The 26721-nt window shown below is 36.0% G+C and overlaps 1 protein-coding gene across 2 annotated transcripts; it reads right to left on the bottom strand.

The window, feature by feature from the left end:
- Nucleotides 1-13969: 13969 nt before the first annotated feature.
- LOC139897523 (uncharacterized) lies at nucleotides 13970-16080 on the bottom strand. 2 transcript variants are annotated; one of them, XM_071880218.1, is made up of 2 exons: nucleotides 15724-16080; nucleotides 13970-14805 (listed from the first exon to the last, which is right to left on the bottom strand). In XM_071880218.1, the coding sequence occupies exons 1-2, from the start codon at nucleotides 15989-15991 to the stop codon at nucleotides 14291-14293; spliced, it is 783 nt and encodes a 260-aa protein (XP_071736319.1). In that variant the 5' UTR covers nucleotides 15992-16080; the 3' UTR covers nucleotides 13970-14290. The 2 variants fall into 2 exon arrangements, with proteins under 2 accessions (XP_071736319.1, XP_071736318.1); XM_071880217.1 differs by having other exon boundaries at nucleotides 13970-14800; nucleotides 15707-16080.
- Nucleotides 16081-26721: the final 10641 nt, after the last annotated feature.

The raw sequence follows: 26721 nt of genomic DNA on the forward strand, positions 1-26721 counted from the left end.
CGCTCTGCCCATCAGTTTGTGGATGATAGGCAGTACTCATGTCTAGACGAGTTCCTAATGCTTGCTGTAATGTCTGCCAGAATCTTGAAATAAATCTGCCATCCCTATCAGAGATAATAGAGATTGGTATTCCATGTCTGGAGATGACTTCCTTAAAATACAGTCGTGCTAACTTCTCCATCTTGTCATCTTTTCTTATTGGCAGGAAGTGTGCTGATTTGGTGAGACGATCAACTATTACCCAAATAGTATCAAAACCACTTGCAGTCCTTGGCAATTTAGTGATGAAATTCATGGTAATGTTTTCCCATTTCCATTCCGGGATTTCGGGTTGTTGAAGTAGACCTGATGGTTTCTGATGCTCAGCTTTGACCTTAGAACACGTCAAACATTCTCCTACGTATTTAGCAACATCGGCTTTCATACCCGGCCACCAAAAATGTTTCTTGAGATCCTTGTACATCTTCCCCGTTCCAGGATGTATTGAGTATCTGGTTTTATGAGCTTCTCTAAGTACCATTTCTCTCATATCTCCAAATTTTGGTACCCAAATCCTTTCAGCCCTATACCGGGTTCCGTCTTCCCGAATATTAAGATGCTTCTCTGATCCTTTGGGTATTTCATCCTTTAAATTTACCTCTTTTAAAACTCCTTGTTGCGCCTCCTTTATTTGAGTAGTAAGGTTATTATGAATCATTATATTCATAGATTTTACTCGAATGGGTTCTCTGTCCTACCTGCTCAAGGCATCGGCTACCACATTTGCCTTCCCCGGGTGGTAACGAATCTCAAAGTCATAATCATTCAACAATTCAATCCACCTACGCTGCCTCATATTCAGTTGTTTCTGATTAAATATGTGTTGAAGACTTTTGTGGTCGGTATATATAATACTTTTGACCCCATATAAGTAGTGCCTCCAAGTCTTTAATGCAAAAACAACCGCGCCTAATTCCAAATCATGCGTCGTATAATTTTGTTCGCGAATCTTCAATTGTCTAGACGCATAAGCAATCACCTTCGTTCGTTGCATTAATACACAACCGAGACCTTGCTTTGATGCGTCACAATAAATCACAAAATCATCATTCCCTTCAGGCAATGACAATATAGGTGCCGTAGTTAGCTTTTTCTTCAATAACTGAAACGCTTTCTCTTGTTCATCATTCCATTCAAATTTCTTCCCTTTATGCGTTAATGCAGTCAAGGGTTTTGCTATTCTGGAAAAGTCTTGGATGAACCTTCTGTAGTAACCAGCTAGTCCTAAAAACTGGCGTATGTGTTTCGGAGTTTTTGGGGTTTCCCACTTTTCAACAGTTTCTATCTTTGCCGGATCCACCTTAATACCTTCTTTGTTCACTATGTGACCGAGGAATTGAACTTCTTCCAACCAAAATGCACACTTTGAAAACTTAGCGTACAATTCTTCCTTCCTCAATACTTCTAACACCTTTCTCAAATGTTCACCGTGTTCTTGGTCATTCTTTGAGTAAATAAGTATGTCATCAATGAAAATAATGACAAACTTGTCAAGGTATGGTCCACACACTCGGTTCATAAGGTCCATGAACACAGCTGGTGCATTAGTTAAACCAAACGGCATGACCATAAACTCGTAATGACCGTAACGTGTTCTGAAAGTAGTCTTTGGAATATCATCTTCTTTCACCCGCATTTGATGATACCCGGAACGTAAGTCAATCTTTGAATAAACAGACGAGCCTTGTAGTTGATCAAATAAGTCGTCGATTCTCGGTAGTGGGTAGCGGTTCTTGATGGTAAGTTTGTTCAACTCTCGGTAGTCGATACACAACCTGAATGTACCATCTTTCTTCTTGATAAACAAAACAGGAGCTCCCCACGGTGATGTGCTTGGTCGAATGAAACCACGCTCTAAAAGTTCTTGTAATTGGCTTTGCAGTTCTTTCATCTCGCTGGGTGCGAGTCTGTAAGGAGCACGAGCTATTGGTGCAGCTCCTGGTACAAGGTCTATTTGAAATTCAACGGATCGATGTGGGGGTAATCCTGGTAATTCTTTCGGAAATACATCGGGAAATTCTTTTCCAGTGGGAACATCATTGATGCTCTTTTCTTCAGTTTGTACTTTCTCGACGTGTGCTAGAACAGCATAGCAACCTTTTCTTATTAGTTTTTGTGCCTTCAAATTACTAATAAGATGTAGCTTCATGTTGCCCTTTTCTCTGTACACCATTAAGGGTTTTCCTTTTTCTCGTATAATGCGAATTGCATATTTGTAACAAACGATCTCTGCTTTCACTTCTTTCAACCAGTCCATACCGATTATCACATCAAAACTCCCTAACTCTACTGGTATCAAATCAATCTTAAATGTTTCGCTAACCAGTTTAATTTCTCGATTCCGCATATATTATCTGCTGAAATTAATTTACCATTTGCTAATTCGAGTAAAAATTTACTATCCAAATGCGTCAATGGACAACTTAATTTAGCACAAAAATATCTACTCATATAGCTTCTATCCGCACCCGAATCAAATAAAACGTAAGCAGATTTATTTTCAATAAGAAACGTACCCGTAACAAGCTCCGGGTCTTCCTGTGCCTCTGCCGCATTAATATTGAAAACTCTTCTGCGGCCTTGTCCATTCGTGTTCTCCTGGTTCGGGCAATTTCTAATAATGTGGCCCGGTTTTCCACATTTATAACAAACTACATTGGCATAACTTGCTCCGACACTACTTGCTCCGCCATTACTCATTCCGACACCATTTGTTCCTTTCGTTCTATTAACCCCTGGTCCGTAGACCTCACACTTCGCCACGCTATGACCATTTCTTTTACACTTGTTGCAAAATTTGGTGCAGAACCCCGAGTGATACTTTTCACACCTTTGGCATAGCTGCTTCTGATTGTTGTTGTTGTTGCGGTTATTATTGTTGTTGGGATGATTGTTGTAGTTGCTGTTGTTGTTGTTGTTGTTGTTGTTGTTGTTGTTGGACCATTTGTTGTAGTTGCGATTGATGTTACGATTGTTGGGATAATTGTTACGATTATTGTTGTAATTGCTGTTGTTGTTGTATTGGTGATTCTTATCACCGTTTTCCTCCCACTTTCTTTTGACTTGCTTCACATTGGCCTCTTCAGCAGTCTGTTCTTTAATTCTTTCTTCAATCTGGTTCACTAGTTTGTGAGCCATTCTACATGCCTGTTGTATGGAGGCGGGCTCGTGTGAACTTATATCTTCTTGGATTCTTTCCGGTAATCCTTTCACAAACGCGTTGATCTTCTCTTTCTCATCTTCGAATGCTCCCGGACACAATAGGCACAATTCTGTGAATCATCTTTCGTACGTGGTAATATCAAATCCTTGGGTTTGTAACCCTCTAAGTTCCGTCTTGAGCTTATTGACCTCGGTTCTGGGACGGTACTTCTCGTTCATCAAGTGCTTGAATGCTGACCACGGTAGTGCGTACGCATCGTCTTGTCCCACTTGCTCTAGATAGGTATTCCACCATGTTAACGCAGAACCTGTGAAGGTATGCGTAGCGTACTTCACTTTGTCCTCTTCAGTACACTTACTTATGGCAAACACCGATTCGACCTTCTCGGTCCACCGTTTCAATCCGATCAGCCCTTCGGTTCCATCAAATTCCAAAGGTTTGTAGGCAGTGAATTCTTTGTAGGTGCATCCTACACGATTTCCTGTACTGCTAGATCCAAGGTTATTGTTGGTATGTAGCGCAGCCTGTACTGCGGCTATGTTTGAAGCTAGAAAAGTACGGAATTCCTCTTCATTCATATTCATGGTGTGTCGAGTAGTCGGTGCCATTTCCTTCAAAATAGTCAAATGGAACAAGTTAATCATACAGAATATTAAGAGTAGTTAATAGTATTTCGTAGCATAATATGAACTCATTTATAAAAGCTTTTTCTTCATATTAGCGTTTTATAAGTTTAAATTCGGGTAGTACTTACCCGTTAAGTTCATACTTAGTAGCTAATATACAATTCAACTACTACAATTCTATATGAAAAACTGATTATAATAATATTTCGCGTTCAAACTTTTACACAATATTTTACAAACTTACAATACCGCTTATTTTACATATAGCATGAAATATAGCACACAATAAATTTGATACAAGATGGTTGTGAAGATAATTCTAGCTAGTACACAAGTCGTTCAGCAAAGGCAATAAAGACACGTAATTCATACGTCCAGAAACAAGTCATGCATTCTGGTTTTACTAGGATTACTTCCCATCCTTTGTAACACCCCAGCTTAACATGACCACAATATTGTCCGCTTTGCCCGCAGGCGCACGGCTTTTTCTTGGCGATCACACACGAGGAGCACTTTCCCAGGAGGTCACCCATCCTGGTAGTGCTCTCGCCCGAGCACGCTTAACCATAACGTACTCGCACTTCTACTCAGCCTGTGATCCCAAAACGCGTTGTGTCATTTAAGCGTGGGTATTACCTTATAATCCCATGATCACTCATGTATGTGGGCGATGTGGGATTTGCCTAGGGTGTTACATTCACCCCCCCTTAGGGACTCATCGTCCTCGATGAGGTTTGCCCCACCACCCCCAACGGCACATGAGTGGCTCTGATACCATTCTGTAACACCCCAGCTTAACATGACCACAATATGGTCCGCTTTGCCCGCAGGCGCACGGCTTTTTCTTGGCGATCACACACGAGGAGCACTTTCCCAGGAGGTCACCCATCCTGGTAGTGCTCTCGCCCGAGCACGCTTAACTATAACGTACTCGCACTTCTACTCAGCCTGTGATCCCAAAACGCGTTGTGTCATTTAAGCGTGGGTATTACCTTATAATCCCATGATCACTCATGTATGTGGGCGATGTGGGATTTTCCTAGGGTGTTACATCCTTGGTCTTGTGGAACATAACCGTTATGGCCGTTGATAAGATAGCGTGTTGTAACGTCGTCAAAGGGACGAGGGTTACGTAATGTCCAACAGTCCCGTAACAATCTAAAAACCTCATTTCTTACCCCAATTACCGACTCCGTCACTTGTGGGAATGTTTTGTTTAATTGTTGTAGCCCGATGTTCTTGTCCTCACTTTGGTGAGAAGCGAACATTACTAATCCGTAAGCATAACATGCTTCTTTATGTTGCATGTTAGCCGCTTTTTCTAAATCACGAAGTCCAATATTCGGATATATTGAGTCAAAATAATTTCTTAACCCATTGCGTAAAATAGCATTTGGGTTCCCCGCAATATATGTGTCAAAGTAAACACATCGTAACTTATGGATTTCCCAATGTGATATCCCCCATCTTTCGAACGAAAGCCTTTTATAAACCAAGGCATTCTTGGAACGTTCTTCGAATGTCTTACAAACTGATCTCGCCTTAAATAGTTGAGCCGAAGAATTCTGACCGACTCTAGACAAGATTTCATCAATCATGTCTCCGGGTAGGTCTCTTAAAATATTGGGTTGTCTATCCATTTTGTGTTTTTATACTGTAAAATAGACAAGAGTTAGATTCATAAAAAAAATACTTATTAATACAAGCAATTTTTACATATATCATAAAGCATAAGCACACTATATTACATATATTACACCACACGAATACAACTATCTTATTCCGACTCGCTTGTTTCTTCTTCTTCGGTTTTGGTTCATTTTGCCAAGTTTCTAGGGATATATGATGTTCCCCTAATACGAGCCGTCGTTTTCAACATTGGTTTAGAAAAACCTGGTGGTTTAGAGGTTCCCGGGTCATTGTTACAACTTAAGGACTTCGGGGGTTGACGATACATATAAAGTTCATCGAGGTTGGAATTAGATTTCTCTATTTTTATGCCCTTTCCCTTATTATTTTCTTTTTCCTTTTTAAATTCAGTTGGGGTAATTTCTATAACATCATCGGAATTCTCGTCGGAATCCGATTCATCGGAGAATTGGTAATCCTCCCAATATTTTACTTCCTTGGCGGAAACACCATTGACCATAATTAACCTTGGTCGGTTGGTTGAGGATTTTCTTTTACTTAACCGTTTTATTATTTCTCCCACCGGTTCTATTTCTTCATCCGGTTCCGATTCTTCTTCCGGTTCCGATTCTTCTTCCGGTTCCGACTCTTCTTCCGGTTCCTCTTCGGGAACTTGTGAATCAGTCCACGAATCATTCCAATTTACATTTGACTCTTCATTATTATTAGGTGAGTCAATGGAACTTGTTCTAGAGGTAGACATCTATCACATAATATCAAACACGTTAAGAGATTAATATATCACATAATATTCACATGTTAAAAATATATAGTTTCCAACAAAATTTGTTAAGCAATCATTTTTCAAGTAAACACGGTCGAAGTCCAGACTCACTAATGCATCCTAACAAACTCGATAAGACACACTAATGCAAAATTCTGGTTCTCTAAGACCAACGCTCGGATACCAACTGAAATGTCCCGTTCTTATTGATTAAAAACGTTCCATATTAATTGATTTCGTTGCGAGGTTTTGACCTCTATATGAGACGTTTTTCAAAGACTGCATTCATTTTAAAACAAACCATAACCTTTATTTCATCAATAAAGGTTTAAAAAGCTTTACGTAGATTATCAAATAATGATAATCTAAAATATCCTGTTTACACACGACCATTACATAATGGTTTACAATACAAATATGTTACAACAAAATAAGTTTCTTGAATGCAGTTTTTACACAATATCATACAAGCATGGACTCCAAATCTCGTCCTTATTTAAGTATGCGACAGCGGAAGCTCTTAATAATCACATGAGAATAAACATGCTTAAAACGTCAACAAAAATGTTGGTGAGTTATAGGTTTAACTATATATATCAAATCATAATAATAGACCACAAGATTTCATATTTCAATACACATCCCATACATAGAGATAAAAATCATTCATATGGTGAACACCTGGTAACCGACATTAACAAAATGCATATATAAGAATATCCCCATCATTCCGGGACACCCTTCGGATATGATATAAATTTCGAAGTACTAAAGCATCCGGTACTTTGGATGGGGTTTGTTAGGCCCAATAGATCTATCTTTAGGATTCGCGTCAATTAGGGTGTCTGTTCCCTAATTCTTAGATTACCAGACTTAATAAAAAGGGGCATATTCGATTTCGATAATTCAACCATAGAATGTAGTTTCACGTACTTGTGTCTATTTTGTAAATCATTTATAAAACCTGCATGTATTCTCATCCCAAAAATATTAGATTTTAAAAGTGGGACTATAACTCACTTTCACAGATTTTTACTTCGTCGGGAAGTAAGACTTGGTCACTGGTTGATTCACGAACCTATAACAATATATACATATATATCAAAGTATGTTCAAAATATATTTACAACACTTTTAATATATTTTGATGTTTTAAGTTTATTAAGTCAGATGTCCTCGTTAGTAACCTACAACTAGTTGTCCACAGTTAGATGTACAGAAATAGATCGATAAATATTATCTTGAATCAATCCACGACCCAGTGTATACGTATCTCAGTATTGATCACAACTCAAACTATATATATTTTGGAATCAACCTCAACCCTGTATAGCTAACTCCAACATTCACATATAGAGTGTCTATGGTTGTTCCGAAATATATATAGATGTGTCGACATGATAGGTCGAAACATTGTATACGTGTCTATGGTATCTCAAGATTACATAATATACAATACAAGTTGATTAAGTTATGGTTGGAATAGATTTGTTACCAATTTTCACGTAGCTAAAATGAGAAAAATTATCCAATCTTGTTTTACCCATAACTTCTTCATTTTAAATCCGTTTTGAGTGAATCAAATTGCTATGGTTTCATATTGAACTCTATTTTATGAATCTAAACAGAAAAAGTATAGGTTTATAGTCGGAAAAATAAGTTACAAGTCGTTTTTGTAAAGGTAGTCATTTCAGTCGAAAGAACGACGTCTAGATGACCATTTTAGAAAACATACTTCCACTTTGAGTTTAACCATAATTTTTGGATATAGTTTCATGTTCATAATAAAAATCATTTTCTCAGAATAACAACTTTTAAGTCAAAGTTTATCATAGTTTTTATTTAACTAACCCAAAACAGCCCGCGGTGTTACTACGACGGCGTAAATCCGGTTTTACGGTGTTTTTCGTGTTTCCAGGTTTTAAATCATTAAATTAGCATATCATATAGATATAGAACAGTGTTTAGTTGATTTTAAAAGTCAAGTTAGAAGGATTAACTTTTGTTTGCGAACAAGTTTAGAATTAACTAAACTATGTTCTAGTGATTACAAGTTTAAACCTTCGAATAAGATAGCTTTATATGTATGAATCGAATGATGTTATGAACATCATTACTACCTTAAGTTCCTTGGATAAACCTACTGGAAAAGAGAAAAATGGATCTAGCTTCAACGGATCCTTGGATGGCTCGAAGTTCTTGAAGCAGAATCATGACACGAAAACAAGTTCAAGTAAGATCATCACTTGAAATAAGATTGTTATAGTTATAGAAATTGAACCAAAGTTTGAATATGATTATTACCTCGTATTAGAATGATAACCTATTGTAAGAAACAAAGATTTCTTGAGGTTGGACGATCACCTTACAAGATTGGAAGTGAGCTAGCAAACTTGAAAGTATTCTTGATTTTATGTAACTAGAACTTGTAGAATTTATGAAGAACACTTAGAACTTGAAGATAGAACTTGAGAGAGATCAATTAGATGAAGAAAATTGAAGAATGAAAGTGTTTGTAGGTGTTTTTGGTCGTTGGTGTATGGATTAGATATAAAGGATATGTAATTTTATTTTCATGTAAATAAGTCATGAATGATTACTCATATTTTTGTAATTTTATGAGATATTTCATGCTAGTTGCCAAATGATGGTTCCCACATGTATTAGGTGACTCACATGGGCTGCTAAGAGCTGATCATTGGAGTGTATATACCAATAGTACATACATCTAAAAGTTGTGTATTATACGAGTACGAATACGGGTGCATACGAGTAGAATTGTTGATGAAACTGAACGAGGATGTAATTGTAAGCATTTTTGTTAAGTAGAAGTATTTTGATAAGTGTATTGAAGTCTTTCAAAAGTGTATAAATACATCTTAAAACACTACATGTATATACATTTTAACTGAGTCGTTAAGTCATCGTTAGTCGTTACATGTAAGTGTTGTTTTGAAACCTTTAGGTTAACATTCTTGTTAAATGTTGTTAACCCAATGTTTATAATATCAAATGAGATTTTAAATTATTATATTATCATGATATTATCATGTATGAATATCTCTTAATATGATATATATACATTAAATGTCTTTACAACGATAATCGTTACATATATGTCTCGTTTAAAAATCATTAAGTTAGTAGTCTTGTTTTTACATATGTAGTTCATTGTTAATATACTTAATGATATGTTTACTTATCGTAGTATCATGTTAACTATATATATATCCATATATATGTCATCATATAGTTTTTACAAGTTTTAACGTTCGTGAATCACCGGTCAACTTGGGTGGTCAATTGTCTATATGAAACATATTTCAATTAATCAAGTCTTAACAAGTTTGATTGCTTAACATGTTGGAAACATTTAATCATGTAAATATCAATCTCAATTAATATATATAAACATGGAAAAGTTCGGGTCACTACATATGCGATCGCATGGCCCCTTTTTCCAGCTCACATGAGTTTGTTTCTTTGTATGCCGACGGTTTAATATATAAATATAATATTTAAATAATTATAAGAATTATTTAAATATTATATTATATTTATGTGCATAGTTGACTTGTAATTTTTAGTCCATTGCGTCGAGCGTTGAGAGTTGACTTTGGTCCCGGTTCCGGATTTTCGAACGTCCTTGCGTACAATTTAATATCTTGTATTTTGCGTTTTGCACCTTGTACTCTTGTAATTTTGAGACGTTTCTTATCAATAATTGGAACCACTTTGATTGTATTTTGTACTTTTAAGCTTTTTGGTCGTTTGCGTCTTCAATTCGTCGAATCTGTCTTTTGTCTTCACCTCTTATTATTTAAACGAATATCACTTGTAAATAGAACAATTGCAACTAAAAGCTTGTCTTTCTTGAGGGATAATACTATGAAATATATGTTCGTTTTTAGCATTATCACTTCGTTAAAATCGCCACAAATTATCCAAGCTTCATTTTCTTTTCCTTCTAACATACTACTCAATTTATCCCATAGTTTGATTTTTTTGGCATCATCATGGGGACCAGAAACATTTATTATATTAATTACCTCATTTGTATGCTTTAGAATACCATGAATGCCAATAACACAATCACACATGAAACAATCAGTAGCTTCAAAAAAACTTGTATCCCATATTAGAAGCTGCCCCCCCACTCTTTCCAATTTTCTCTTTTTGCACAAAATTACATTCTGATGACCCCCAAAGTTTATGAACCCAACTATCCTCAACTAATTTTATGCATGTTTCTTGTAAGGCTACAAAAGATGGTTTTTCACTTAAAATTAACCTTCTAGCCCACCCAAACTTATCAATCTTTCCCCCGAGACAAAAACCCCTTATGTTAAGCGAAACAATCTTCATGAAAAAAAAAAACAAAACGATTTGGTGATAAAGGTCTTTACTGGAAGGATTTTCTCTCCCTCCACTTGAGACCTAACTTAGTCCCATATTCCCTAACCCCAATCGAAGGGATTGACTGATGAGACTTAACAAAAACAGAATTATTTGAATTGCTATTAGATGAATCTGTTGATGACTTACTTTTTACAGCGCAACTGGAGCACTTCGATCGAAGAGGTTTATCATCAGGTTTCATCTTTCGCGCTGAGTTCTTTAAATTCATCATCTTAGAGGAAGATTTCCGACGGATATTAGACCAACAGCGTCCTCGTTCGATCTCAGTAGTTTGTGTCTTCTTCTTCTTTGGTTTTGAGGTTCGACAAGTTGTTGGAACATGTGCAGATTCGTTACTTCTATTCGCGATGGGCTCCTTTAATTGTTTTTTATGAATAGGCTCTTTGGAACACTGCAAATTATTAGTATCATCGTTGATTGGATTTGTATCATTTTTGGACAGGCCCAATTCCTCCATATTAGTTGTATTATTATTTGGGCTCAATGTGTCACCTTGATCATAATCCTTATCAAGGCCCAGATGATCATCTTGAGAATTATTATCAGAACCATTTGATACATCATCATGGGTTATATTTTCATCAAGGCCCATAGGAGTTTGATAAAGCCCAAAAGAGTTTTGCACTAGTGTTGGGCTTGGGGATTGACCGTTGCAATTTGTATTATCATTAAGATGGATTCAAAAAATGCCTTATTGATTGGAGTATGGATGTAGGCGTGGGCAATTGATCATTAACTTGAGAAGTAGGACCATTGGAATCATTAACTTTAGAAGTATGACCATTGGAATTGTCACCCACTCCATTCTTGTCTCCATGATTGACACATTCTTCAAAGTTGTTTTGAAACAGTTCACGAATACCAAAACAATCAGATTCTTCATCTTCTACGTTTTGGTTGCCGTTGTTCTGACAGTTGTCTGAATTATCATTCTCCAGCGAGAAATTAAAATTAAGGTTATGAACATTGAGTTGGTCATCTTCATCAGATTCATATGTATTGAAACTAGCGTCATCATCATCTTCAGAATTGTTAAAAGTGTCATCTACGAAATCACCCTCGTCTCCCAACGATTTGCTAGAATTGTTGTCATTAATCAATTCAGTTTCATTAAGATCTTCATCACCAGTTTTAAGATCAATTTGAATTTTTGTGAACTCTTCTTTAACAGACGCCTCTATATCATGATTATCAATAACAATTTTCACACAACCTTCAATAGGGGTCACTTCCCGTGTGAGAACAAGAACTTTACCGTATGTGAGGTTTTGATTATCACTAGTTATGTTACAGTTGAAGGTTTCAATGGCGTCACCCCAAAACTTTGCGATGGAGATGAACACCGATTCAAACCAACATGTAACCGGAACACCATCAATTTCAAGCCATGTTAGCCGCTTTGGACATACCACCTGTTTCTCGAATAGACTAACATTACTACACCATTTGTGAATACAATGATCTTTATTATTATAATCTTAAAGTATTTGGCCACATCACAATATCACATGAAGGTATTTACATTAGATGATCAGAATTAATTGTTTTTATGCTCTTGCTAATTTTGTCTTATAGATGTTTAATGTTTTATGCTGTTGCTACACCATTATAATATTTTAATCTTGAAGTATTTGGCCACATCACAATATCACATGAAGGTATTTACATTAGATGATCAGAATTAATTGTTTTTATGCTGTTGCTAATTTTGTCTTATAGATATTTAGGCAAAGTGAATATGCATTTCAGTCTATAATAATAGAAAGCACATGTATATGTACTTGTTACTATCGATGTTTGAACTTTGATTTTATTATTACAAAATCTGCAGGTGCAAAGAGGAAGATAAAGATGCATGTTTATATTATATTTTGTCTGTACATGGGCAGGGGGTACTATTGTCTTTTTATGATAATTGGAGGGGTTCTTATGTAGTAATTGGAGGGTTAACCACAAAAGGATTACTGGTTTTCTTGGATGTGTGCTTTCTGTGGGGATCTGCGATTGAGTAATCAGATTCATGTAAAGGTGTAGTAAAAATAGGCAAATGGTGTTTGTATTTGGTTATGCCGGTTAAGATTTCGAGAATGAGTTGTTGGAGTATTTAGATGTTCTAACCTTTTACAAATTGGGTGATAAATATGTACACAACCTTTTTTGTTATGTACACAACCAACATGCTTTATAATGTTGTACTTTACATCAATGTAAAGCATGTTGGTTGTCTACATAACAAAAAATGGTTGTGTACATATCACTCCCCTTACAAATTACTACATACAAGGGATCAGATAGGACACTTTTGTGAGATAATAGTGAAAAATCTATCAATCAAGTAAAAGTGAATAATAAGTTTAATTTTGTTTTACCATTTTCTGATTAGTTTTGGTGCAGCTGGTATAAACCATCACAAAATGGTCTACTGGTTCGCATCTTGATATGCTCACAGTTCACGAGAGCAACAAATCTTGGGGTGGCCAGTAAAAGGTTGAAACGTGCACGTAATAACCCGATTAGACCGAGAAAAAATTCACCTCTCCGGGTAACTTGAACAAGGAAAAACCTCATATGTTTACTCATTAATTTAATCATATAAGTATTAATCAGTCATTCACAGATACATTGTTATTGGTCAGTATTGTGTTAAACCACTTCAAGCACTCAGGAGTCAGGAGTAGTGGTCAGGAGGTAACTTTGAATTCACTTATCATATGCAGTTTATACTTTTTTACCAGGATCTGATTAACAATATTTTGAGTTACCACCAGACATAAAGAACCCAAGACTGTTTCTTTGTCTTCGTTTTCTAAATAAGGTAAAATATTTCTGTGCGCATAAATAAACCAATAGTATCAGTTTTTTATGACTACAATAATTTTTTCAGGTTTCTATGGACACCAACAGGGCAGTTGAAAAGCTAAGTAACTTAGAGAGCCTACGAAGAAAGAGGAAAGAAGATAAAAAGCATACGATCCCTCTATAAAACAAACGATACTTATCTAATTGAAAATCCTGCTTTTGTATTGTTAATAACTATACCTAGCAAACGGGTCAGGTTGGGTCAATTTGGGTAACGGGTCAAAATAGCTTTGGGTTAAATGGGTCATGGGTCATGTTTTAAGTTTTGGTTTACATTGCTATGCTTAATTTTTCTCAAGACCCAATTGACCCGAAAGGTTGACCCATTTGACCCAAATTTGAGAGTGGGAGCCTCAATAACCAGGTAGAGTATATTAATAAATTGCATTATGTCATTCAGGGTTACATGATCAAAAGCCAAAGAAGAGAAAACAACTTAAAGCATGAGGTGATTAAGATGAAGCATGTCGACCTAAATTATCATCATTGCACTATGAGTACCTGTTGTAACCAAAACTTTGTTCTAGAAGAGGTCAAAATTTTGTTAGAATACATTGTTTTGATGCATCAATCACACCATATAAAAGATGTAGCATGTACACATTTCGTCCAACTACAATACACAAGCAAACATATTGTGAACCCACAAAAGGCTACTTGGTAATTGCTAGTTATCTACTTTATTCGGTACCAAATAAATGACTGCTTGAATCGGGATTTTGAGCATAATGATTCCACTTACTGGTAAAGATATATTATGGAAGTATAGTGTTATAACATCCTTGTCCACGAACCTATAAAAGGAAAAACCGCAATCAACAATCTCAAAAGTAATGGCGTCTCACTTCTTCCTTCTCTCCTACTCATTTTACTCTTTGTCGTGTTCCGTTTTCTATTTCTACTCGGTTTACTTTTTCTATCCAAATCTTCCCAACCGCCAAAACTCGATGACGTCCCGCTACTTTTCTTATCACTCGAACCACCATCTTCCGCAACCCATGTTTGATACGCGGCGGTCTTCTTTTTTTCTTTTTCATATTCTTCTTCGTCCTCTATATCAACATAACTGGCGGCACGTGGTTGTGGTCGTGGTTGTTTTTTATTGTTTCTGTTTTGACGCCTTGTTCTATTCTTTGGTCGGCCCCACACTGTTTGAAATAACATAGAAAGTGCTGATTGGCCGATGGGAATAGCTAATGCCATAAGAAATGCTTTTGGACCGGAGGTTAACAACAACGATGAGATTATTGCAGGAAGCATCCACCCAAATGATCTGAACGCCTGCACTGGTTATGCAAATCTATGTTAACTGATTTTCAGACGATACTTGCAGTTTTGACTATTTATAGAAATAAATATCAATTTGATGGTACTCTGTATGTAACTAACGATGGGTCAATTGAGTTACAGGTTGGTATCGAGCAGGTTAAGGGTGTGTTTGGTGACAAACTAGTTGGAGTTTGTATTCTAATAATCCAATCTTTTTCATGTTACCGAATGCTACTTTTAACTCATAAAGGCTGAAAATTAATCATCAAAATCAGGATTTCAATTCACTATGAGTCCCTTGAATCTCATCTGCCAAACACACCCTAAAAGTAGCATAAAATTGTGAAGGCACATACAAACTCTTGAACTGTTATAGTTAAGGTTTCTTTTTCAAAGTGTACAGAGATTTTCGTTCGAGCCATGTAATTATGTACTTCTTAACATTTTTATGCACAAAAAATGGGTGCATCAGTATGACAGTATCTAAAAGTTGGTCAATTAGAAAATGTTTAAGGTAATGTTTGTGTCATTAACACATACTTTGCCCAACCTGGTTGACCTTAAATTTGACTGTTTTAACTCTATCAACTATGTATACGAGTAAAGATGCCTTGCCTAATCGTGTTATCCCGTGACTATTTCCAACACCACCCTAAGTATGCAACTAGTGATTCACTATGCAACTACATCTATAATTTGATAACTACTTATACGTAAGTTAAATAATGTAACTACATTTCTATTATTCTATTACTATCCAAATTAGAATTCCAAAATTTAACATGATCTAACTTAAGAAACATGTAACTAATAACTAGGAATTAGTAATTAGTAATTAGTAATAGCAATTAGCAATTAGCAATTAGCAATTAGCAATTAGCAATTAGCAATTAGCAATTATATTTAAAACAAAGTCACCTTAAAAATCCACACACCATCAATAAAGTCCTCTAGAATATCAAGCCACTGATTTGTATCCTCCTCGTCATCAAAATCATCATCTTCAAAATCATAGTTTCGAGTCCGAAAAGTCTCTGCGTTCGAATCCCACCCACGACTTTTAGTGCGAATATTCCGGCGGTCTCTGGCTTGGTGGTTTATTAAAACATGTTTGGTTGTTTTGAGGGGGCATAATTGGTGCTGATTATGTGATAGCGCCTGCAAACACGGCGGTTGTATGCGTGTTAACAAGATTACGACCATACGTTTTGTAATTGAATGAAACTCGATTTGTAATTGAGCTTCAGTTCAGTTCATCTGGTCGGAGATTAAAACATTATCCAGATGTTAGATGTTGATAAATAAAAAAACAAGTAGTTTGCGTTGTTGTTTGCATATGGTTCTTTCGTTAATTTGTATGTGCATATTTACATTTATGCCCTTTACTTTTAATCGGTGGTGAACATTACAGAGTACGACCGAGCATATTTTCGTAGCCGGTTGTTCAGGATGCGGTATTCGGTTATAAACTTGAGTGCCGAAGAGTGGGTAATGTTGATGATTGTATGTTTGTGCTCTGGTCTAATTACCGTGAATACTCTTGTTAGAGATAAGAATCTCGAAGGGGTGGCTCGCAACCAATCTATGTTAGTTAGACTTGGCTTATGGACCGAGTGACTCAGTTGGTGAGTTGAGTGATGAGAGTACTTAGAGAGAGAAAGAGTTGGCTCTTAACAAATGATCATGGTATCTGAATGATTGTGATATGACTTATGTGATTGTTGGAAATGACAGTAGCATATTTAAAGGTAAGCACTAGAGTTTGTGATGTCATGGACCTGACCAATGCTGACGGGTCATTCTATCTGGACTGGCCAACATTGAGAATTGGGCTCAAGCCTCTTAAGGATGATATGTCGGGCTTACATGGCACACTGATGTAACGTGTACACACTGCCATGTGTAGGTTTTTCGTGTATCACTGCCATGTGTAACATCCCGCCTTTTTCCGTTTACTTTTCCGTTTAACTATTTAAATCCCGTTATATGTTTATAACATCTCCGGTTAATACGTGTTTTAAAAATATCTCGTCTAGGTATTTCACGCACCCGCAAACGAACTTGAGGGACTAGTTTCGCCAAAATGCCAAAGAGGTAACTAGCCTTTGACTAGTCAACTCCCACCCCCATCTTTTCTTTTTCATTTCCCTTTTCTTCTTCTACTTCCATATTTTCTCTCAATTCTTCAATTTCAAGAATCATCATCTAAATCAAATCGAGCAAGCATCCATCTAAACAAATTGCATATTCGGAATCCTCTCATCTTCCTCTTCGATTCCATACCGATTTCATCTTCCTCTTCATAAAGTTGTTAATTAGTGTCTATGGCTCAAGTCTAACATGATTATATGATTTATATGCTCGATTTCGTTATTTGAAGTAACTAGCTTGAAATGAACTTTTGATGCTTTGAATGACATGAAACGTTATTTGTAAGTGTTAGGTTGTATTGTATGCTTGATCACCTTCGAAACGGCATATCATTCATGTAAATTGGTTGCCGAATCATCGAATTTCATTTATGGACTTGAGTGCATTTAATGAGGAGCTTTGAATGTGATTTTGGTTGTTGTAAAAGTAAATGTGATGGATGAAATGTGTTTAGTTGTTTTCCTTGTCAAAATACCTTTCTGATGATATAAGATACATGCTTTGGTTGTTTGCGGGTCATAAATGGTGATTGGTTGAAGTTAGGTTCGTGCATAAAACTTAAAAACTGCCAGAATTCTCTGTACAGGTAATGGCGCGGCGCGCCAAAGTGGTCTGTCCAACTTTGTCGATTTTTGAATAATGTTTGCTATGCTACGCACCTCTGATTCACATGTAACTTGTTCTAACATGCTCATATATGATTAAAAACCTCAGAAAAATAGTTCGGGACCCGACCCGAACGTGTTGACTTTGACCGACCAAAGTTTGACTTTTTGTCAAACTTAACCAAATGATTATGCAACCTTCCTAACTTGTTTCTATACTCGTATCTTGCATGAAACTTGACAATTTGATTTCACATGCTACATAATCGAGTCGTAACGAGCCATAGGACTAATTGAACATCTTTGACCTATCGTGTTTACCGTTATTGATACGACCTATTTGTTTAGGTCAAGACTAGCACTATCCTTCGCACACGTTACTTTGTGAAGTACTTTTCATACGTGCACTCAAGGTGAGATCATAGTCCCATCTTTCAAACAACTTTTATGCTTTAAACTATGGGATGAGAAACATATACGTATCATACTTTTATACATTGAACACAAGTACGAAAACGAACATTCCACGTACGGGTTTGAACGAAAATCCTCAATTCAATTATCATTAGTTACACTTGCAGGGTGTAAACGTGAACTTATATTATGTGATCACATGGGCTTGACGAGCCTCATTCGGACGGTTCGCTACCGTTAGCGGATGAAATATATTTTCGGGTCTAGTGTATGTTCTAACACTACGGAAAGGGTGCAAAACAGTTAAGTTTGATAATTGGGTGCCCGCGAAACAAATAACAACTTTGGAATGCAAATGATTTTGATAATCATATTATATTAAATCTTGTGGTTCAAATGCAACGTTTACTAAAACACCTATGATTTCACCAACGTTTTTGTTGACAGTTTTCTATATGTTTTCTCAGGTCCTTGAAAGCTACTTGATACATGCTTCCGCACTCTTTTTGATACTTGCTTGGATGTCGAGTATGCATGCATAGTTGGAGCGTCTTTTGACTACTTTAAATCGTGTCGCATAGGTTTCATTCGTACGTTAAACTTTGTTTTGTAACTAATCTTTTGAACTACATTTGTAAACTTGAAACATCCTTTTTCTTATGAAATGAATGCGACATATTTTGGTCAAACGTCATAATAAAGACTTATGACCACGCAACGGGACCGAAGTAGTCGGCGCCGTCAAACATGATTTGGTCGGGTCGCTACACCATGTGCAATGCTTACGTGTAAACACTGGTGTGTACTAGACTTACGAGTACACACCGCCGTGTACTGGGCTTACGTGTAAACTGTAGTGACCCGAACTTTTTCATGTTTATATATATTAATTGAGATTGATATTTACATGATTAAATGTTTCCAACATGTTAAGCAATCAAACTTGTTAAGACTTGATTAATTGAAATATGTTTCATATAGACAATTGACCACCCAAGTTGACCGGTGATTCACGAACGTTAAAACTTGTAAAAACTATACGATGACATATATATGGTTATATATATAGTTAACATGTTTTTATTATAAGTATGTATCTCATTAGGTATTTTAACAATGAGTTATATACATAAAAATGAGACTATTAATTTAAGAAACTCGAAAACGATATATATAACGATTATCGTTATAACAACGTCTTACTAGGTACATATGAATCATATTAAGATATTGATACACTTGGTTAATTATGTTAAATGATAAGTAAATATATTATTAAGTGTATTAACAATGAAATACATATGTAAAAATAAGACTACTAACTTAATGATTTCGAAACGAGACATATATGTAACGATTATCGTTGTAACGACATTTAACTGTATATACATCATACTAAGATATATTATATATCATAATATCATGATAATATAATAATTTAACATCTCATTTGTTATAATAAATAATGGGTTAACAACATTCAACAAGATCGTTAACCTAAAGGTTTCAAAACAACATTTACATGTAACGACTAACGATGACTTAACGACTCAGTTAAAATGTATATACATGTAGTGTTTTAATATGTATTCATACACTTTTGAAAGACTTCAAGACACTTATCAAAATACTTCTACTTAACAAAAATGCTTACAATTACATCCTCGTTCAGTTTCATCAACAATTCTACTCGTATGCACCCGTATTCGTACTCGTACAATACACAGCTTTTAGATGTATGTACTATTGGTATATACACTCCAATTATCAGCTCTTTGCAGCCCATGTGAGTCACCTAACACATGTGGGAACCATCATTTGGCAACTAGCATGAAATATCTCATAAAATTACAAAAATATGAGTAATCATTCATGACTTATTTACATGAAAACAAAATTACATATCCTTTATATCTAATCCATACACCAACGACCAAAAACACCTACAAACACTTTCATTCTTCAATTTTCTTCATCTAATTGATCTCTCTCAAGTTCTATCTTCAAGTTCTAAGTGTTCTTCATAAATTCCAAAAGTTCTAGTTTCATAAAATCAAGAATACTTTCAAGTTTGCTAGCTCACTTCCAATCTTGTAAGGTGATCATCCAACCTCAAGAAATCTTTGTTTCTTACAGTAGGTTATCATTCTAATACAAGGTAATAATCATATTCAAACTTTGGTTCAATTTCTATAACTATAACAATCTTATTTCAAGTGATGATCTTACTTGAACTTGTTTTTGTGTCATGATTCTGCTTCAAGAACTTCGAGCCATTCAAGGATCCGTTGAAGCTAGATCCATTTTTCCCTTTTCCAGTAGGTTTATCCAAGGAACTTAAGGTAGTAATGATGTTCATAACATCATTCGATTCATACATATAAAGCTATCTTATTCGAAGGTTTAAACTTGTAATCACTAGAACATAGTTTAGTTAATTCTAAACTTGTTCGCAAACAAAAGTTAATCCTTCTAACTTGACTTTTAAAATCAACTAAACACATGTTCTATATCTATATGATATGCTAACTTAATGATTTAAAACCTGGAAACACGAAAAACACCGTAAAACCGGATTTACGCCGTCGTAGTAACACCGCGGGCTGTTTTGGGTTAGTTAATTAAAAACTATGATAAACTTTGATTTAAAAGTTGTTATTCTGAGAAAATGATTTTTATTATGAACATGAAACTATATCCAAAAATTATGGTTAAAATCAAAGTGGAAGTATGTTTTCTAAAATGGTCATCTAGACGTCGTTCTTTCGACTGAAATGACTACCTTTACAAAAACGACTTGTAACTTATTTTTACGACTTTAAACCTATACTTTTTCTATTTATATTCATAAAATAGAGATCAATATGAAACCATAGCAATTTGATTCACTCAAAACGGATTTAAAATGAAGAAGTTATGGGTAAAACAAGATTGGATAATTTTTCTCATTTTAGCTACGTGAAAATTGGTAACAAATCTATTCCAACCATAACTTAATCAACTTGTATTGTATATTATGTAATCTTGAGATACCATAGACACGTATACAAGGTTTCGACCTATCATGTCGACACATCTATATATATTTCGGAACAACCATAGACACTCTATATGTGAATGTTGGAGTTAGCTATACAGGGTTGAGGTTGATTCCAAAATATATATAGTTTGAGTTGTGATCAATACTGAGATACGTATACACTGGGTCGTGGATTGATTCAAGATAATATTTATCGATTTATTTCTGTACATCTAACTGTGGACAACTAGTTGTAGGTTACTAACGAGGACAGCTGACTTAATAAACTTAAAACATCAAAATATATTAAAAGTGTTGTAAATATATTTTGAACATATTTTGATATATATGTATATATTGTTATAGGTTCGTGAATCAACCAGTGGCCAAGTCTTACTTCCCGACGAAGTAAAAATCTGTGAAAGTGAGTTATAGTCCCACTTTTAAAATCTAATATTTTTGGGATGAGAATACATGCAGATTTTATAAATGATTTACAAAATAGACACAAGTACGTGAAACTACATTCTATGGTTGAATTATCGAAATCGAATATGCCCCTTTTTATTAAGTCTGGTAATCTAAGAATTAGGGAACAGACACCCTAATTGACGCGAATCCTAAAGATAGATCTATCGGGCCCAACAAGCCCCATCCAAAGTACCGGATGCTTTAGTACTTCGAAATTTATATCATATCCGAAGGGTGTCCCGGAATGATGGGGATATTCTTATATATGCATCTTGTTAATGTCGGTTACCAGGTGTTCACCATATGAATGATTTTTATCTCTATGTATGGGATGTGTATTGAAATATGAAATCTTGTGGTCTATTGTTACGATTTGATATATATAGGTTAAACCTATAACTCACCAACATTTTTGTTGACGTTTAAAGCATGTTTATTCTCAGGTGAATACTAAGAGCTTCCGCTGTCGCATACTTAAATAAGGACAAGATTTGGAGTCCATGCTTGTATGATATTGTGTAAAAATGCATTCAAGAAACTTATTTTGTTGTAACATATTTGTATTGTAAACCATTATGTAATGGTCGTGTGTAAACAGGATATTTTAGATTATCATTATTTGATAATCTACGTAAAGCTTTTTAAACCTTTATTGATGAAATAAAGGTTATGGTTTGTTTTAAAATGAATGCAGTCTTTGAAAAACGTCTCATATAGAGGTCAAAACTTCGCAACGAAATCAATTAATATGGAACGTTTTTAATCAATAAGAACGGGACATTTCAGTTGGTATCCAAGCGTTGGTCTTAGAGAACCAGAATTTTGCATTAGTGTGTCTTATCGAGTTTGTTAGGATGCATTAGTGAGTCTGGACTTCGACCGTGTTTACTTGAAAAATGATTGCTTAACAAATTTTGTTGGAAACTATATATTTTTAACATGTGAATATTATGTGATATATTAATCTCTTAACGCGTTTGATATTATGTGATAGATGTCTACCTCTAGAACAAGTCCCATTGACTCACCTAATAATAATGAAAAGTCAAATGTAAATTGGAATGATTCGTGGACTGATTCACAAGTTCCCGAAGAGGAACCGGAAGAAGAGTCGGAACCGGAAGAAGAATCGAAACCGGAAGAAGAATCGGAACCGGAAGAAGAATCGGAACCGGATGAAGAAATAGAACCGGTGGGGGAAATAATAAAACGGTTAAGTAAAAGAAAATCCTCAACCAACCGACCAAGGTTAATTATGGTCAATGGTGTTTCCGCCAAGGAAGCAAAATATTGGGAGGATTACCAATTCTCCGATGAATCGGATTCCGACGAGAATTCCGATGATGTTATAGAAATTACCCCAACTGAATTTAAAAAGGCAAAAGAAAATAATAAGGGAAAGGGCATAAAAATAGAGAAATCTAATTCCAACCCCGATGAACTTTATATGTATCGTCAACCCCCGAAGTCCTTAAGTTGTAACAATGACCCGGGAACCTCTAAACCACCAGGTTTTTCTAAACCAATGTGGATCACGACGGCTCGTATTAGGGGAACATCATATATCCCTAGAAACTTGGCAAAACGAACCAAAACCGAAGAAGAAGAAACAAGTGAGTCGGAATAAGATAGTTGTATTCGTGTGGTGTAATATATGTAATATAGTGTGCTTATGCTTTATGATATATGTAAAAATTGCTTGTATTAATAAGTATTTTTTTTTATGAATCTAACTCTTGTCTATTTTACAGTATAAAAACACAAAATGGATAGACAACCCAATATTTTAAGAGACCTACCCGGAGACATGATTGATGAAATCTTGTCTAGAGTCGGCCAGAATTCCTCGGCACAACTATTTAAGGCGAGATCAGTTTGTAAGACATTCGAAGAACGTTCCAAGAATGTCTTGGTTTATAAGAGACTTTCGTTTGAAAGATGGGGGATATCACATTGGGAAACCCATAAGTTACGATGTGTTTACTTTGACGCATATATTGCGGGGAACCCAAATGCTATTTTACGCAATGGGTTAAGAAATTATTTTGACTCAATATATCCGAATATTGGACTTCGTGATTTAGAAAAAGCGGCTAACATGCAACATAAAGAAGCATGTTATGCTTACGGATTATTAATGTTCGCTTCTCACCAAAGTGAGAACAAGAGCATCGGGCTACAACTATTAAACAAAACGTTTCCACAAGTGACGGAGTCGGTAATTGGGGTAAGAAATGAGGTTTTTAGATTGTTACGGGACTGTTGGACATTACGTAACCCTCGTCCCTTTGACGACGTTACAACACGCTGTCTTATCAACGGCCATAACGGTTATGTTCCACAAAACCAAGGATGGGAAGTAGTCCTAGTAAAACCAGAATGCATGACTTGTTTCTGGATGTATGAATTACGTGTCTTTATTGCCTTTGCTGAACGACTTGTGTACTAGCTAGAATTATCTTCACAACTATCTTGTATCAAAGTTATTGTGTGCTATATTTCATGCTTTATGTAAAATAAGCGGTATTGTAAGTTTGTAAAATATTGTATAAAAGTTTGAACGCGAAATATTATTATAATCAGTTTTTCATATAGAATTGTAGTAGTTGAATTGTATATTAGCTACTAAGTATGAACTTAACGGGTAGGTACTACCCGAATTTAAACTTATAAAATGCTAATATGAAGAAAAAGCTTTTATAAATGAGTTCATATTATGCTACGAAATACTATTAACTACTCTTAATATTCTGTATGATTAACTTGTTCCATTTGACTATTTTGAAGGAAATGGCACCGACTACTCGACACACCGTGAATATGAATGAAGAGGAATTCCGTACTTTTCTAGCTTCAAACATAGCCGCAGTACAGGCTGCGCTACATACCAACAATAACCTTGGATCTAGCAGTACAGGAAATCGTGTAGGATGCACCTACAAAGAATTCACTGCCTGCAAACCTTTGGAATTTGATGGAACCGAAGGACCGATCGGATTGAAACGGTGGACCGAGAAGGCCGAATCGGTGTTTGCCATAAGTAAGTGTACTGAAGAGGACAAAGTGAAGTACGCTACGCATACCTTCACAGGTTCTGCGTTAACATGGTGGAATACCTATCTAGAGCAAGCGGGACAAGATGATGCATACGCACTACCGTGGTCAGCATTCAAGCACTTGATGAACGAGAAGTACCGTCCCAGAACCGAGGTCAATAAGCTCAAGACAGAACTTAGAGGGTTACGAACCCAAGGATTTGATATTACCACGTACGAAAGACGATTCACAGAATTGTGCCTATTGTGTCCGGGAGCATTCGAAGATGAGGAAGAGAAGATCGACGCGTTTGTGAAAGGATTACCGGAAAGAATCCAAGAAGATATAAGTTCACACGAGCCCGCCTCCATACAACAGGCATGTAGAATGGCTCACAAACTAGTGAACCAGATTGAAGAAAGAATTAAAGAACAGACTGCTGAAGAGGCCAATGTGAAGCAAGTCAAAAGAAAGTGGGAGGAAAACGGTGATAAGAATCACCAATACAACAACAACAGCAATTACAACAATAATCGCAACAATTATCCCAACAATCGCAACATCAATCGCAACTACAACAAATGGCCCAACAACAACAACATCAACTACAACAATCATCCCAACAACAATAATAACCGCAACAACAACAACAATCAGAAGCAGCTATGCCAAAGGTGTGAAAAGTATCACTCGGGGTTCTGCACCAAATTTTGCAACAAGTGTAAAAGAAATGGTCATAGCGCGGCGAAGTGTGAGGTCTACGGACCAGGGGTTAATAGAACGAAAGGAACAAATGGTGTCAGAACGAGTAATGGCGGAGCAAGTAGTGTCGGAGCAAGTTATGCCAATGTAGTTTGTTATAAATGTGGAAAACCGGGCCACATTATTAGAAATTGCCCGAACCAGGAGAACACGAATGGACAAGGCCGCGGAAGAGTTTTCAATATTAATGCGGCAGAGGCACAAGAAGACCCGGAGCTTGTTACGGGTACGTTTCTTATTGACAATAAATCTGCTTACGTTTTATTTGATTCGGGTGCGGATAGAAGCTATATGAGTAGAGATTTTTGTGCTAAATTAAGTTGTCCATTGACGCCTTTGGATAGTAAATTTTTACTCGAATTAGCAAATGGTAAATTAATTTCAGCAGATAATATATGTCGGAATCGAGAAATTAAACTGGTTCGCGAAACATTTAAGATTGATTTGATACCAGTAGAGTTAGGGAGTTTTGATGTGATAATCGGTATGGACTGGTTGAAAGAAGTGAAAGCAGAGATCGTTTGTTACAAAAATGCAATTCGCATTATACGAGAAAAAGGAAAACCCTTAATGGTGTACGGAGAAAAGGGCAACACGAAGCTACATCTTATTAGTAATTTGAAGGCACAAAAACTAATAAGAAAAGGTTGCTATGCTGTTCTAGCACACGTCGAGAAAGTACAAACTGAAGAAAAGAGCATCAATGATGTTCCCATTGCAAAAGAATTTCCCGATGTATTTCCGAAAGAATTACCGGGATTACCCCCACATCGATCCGTTGAATTTCAAATAGATCTTGTACCAGGAGCTGCACCAATAGCTCGTGCTCCTTACAGACTCGCACCCAGCGAGATTAAAGAACTACAAAGCCAATTACAAGAACTTTTAGAGCGTGGTTTCATTCGACCAAGCACATCACCGTGGGGAGCTCCTGTTTTGTTTGTCAAGAAGAAAGATGGTACATTCAGGTTGTGTATCGACTACTGAGAGTTGAACAAACTTACCATCAAGAACCGCTACCCACTACCGAGAATCGACGACTTATTTGATCAACTACAAGGCTCGTCTGTTTATTCAAAGATTGACTTACGTTCCGGGTATCATCAAATGCGGGTGAAAGAAGATGATATTCCAAAGACTGCTTTCAGAACACGTTACGGTCATTACGAGTTTATGGTCATGCCGTTTGGTTTAACTAATGCACCAGCTGTGTTCATGGACCTTATGAACTGAGTGTGTGGACCATACCTTGACAAGTTTGTCATTGTTTTCATTGATGACATACTTATTTACTCAAAGAATGACCAAGAACACGGTGAACATTTGAGAAAGGTGTTAGAAGTATTGAGGAAGGAAGAATTGTACGCTAAGTTTTCAAAGTGTGCATTTTGGTTGGAAGAAGTTCAATTCCTCGGTCACATAGTGAACAAAGAAGGTATTAAGGTGGATCCGGCAAAGATAGAAACTGTTGAAAA

The sequence above is a fragment of the Rutidosis leptorrhynchoides genome, chromosome 3 (genome assembly GCF_046630445.1).
Source record: "Rutidosis leptorrhynchoides isolate AG116_Rl617_1_P2 chromosome 3, CSIRO_AGI_Rlap_v1, whole genome shotgun sequence".
Taxonomy (NCBI): Eukaryota; Viridiplantae; Streptophyta; class Magnoliopsida; order Asterales; family Asteraceae; genus Rutidosis; species Rutidosis leptorrhynchoides.

What these genes read in the sequence shown, in the direction of transcription:
- LOC139897523 (XM_071880217.1), bottom strand. Translation starts at nt 15,991, where the DNA reads ATGGTCGTAATCTTGTTAACACGCATACAACCGCCGTGTTTGCAGGCG. An exon ending in ATGGTGTGTGGATTTTTAAG is followed by an intron (nt 14,801 to 15,706) that starts GTGACTTTGTTT and finishes TAACCAGTGCAG; the next exon opens with GCGTTCAGATCATTTGGGTG.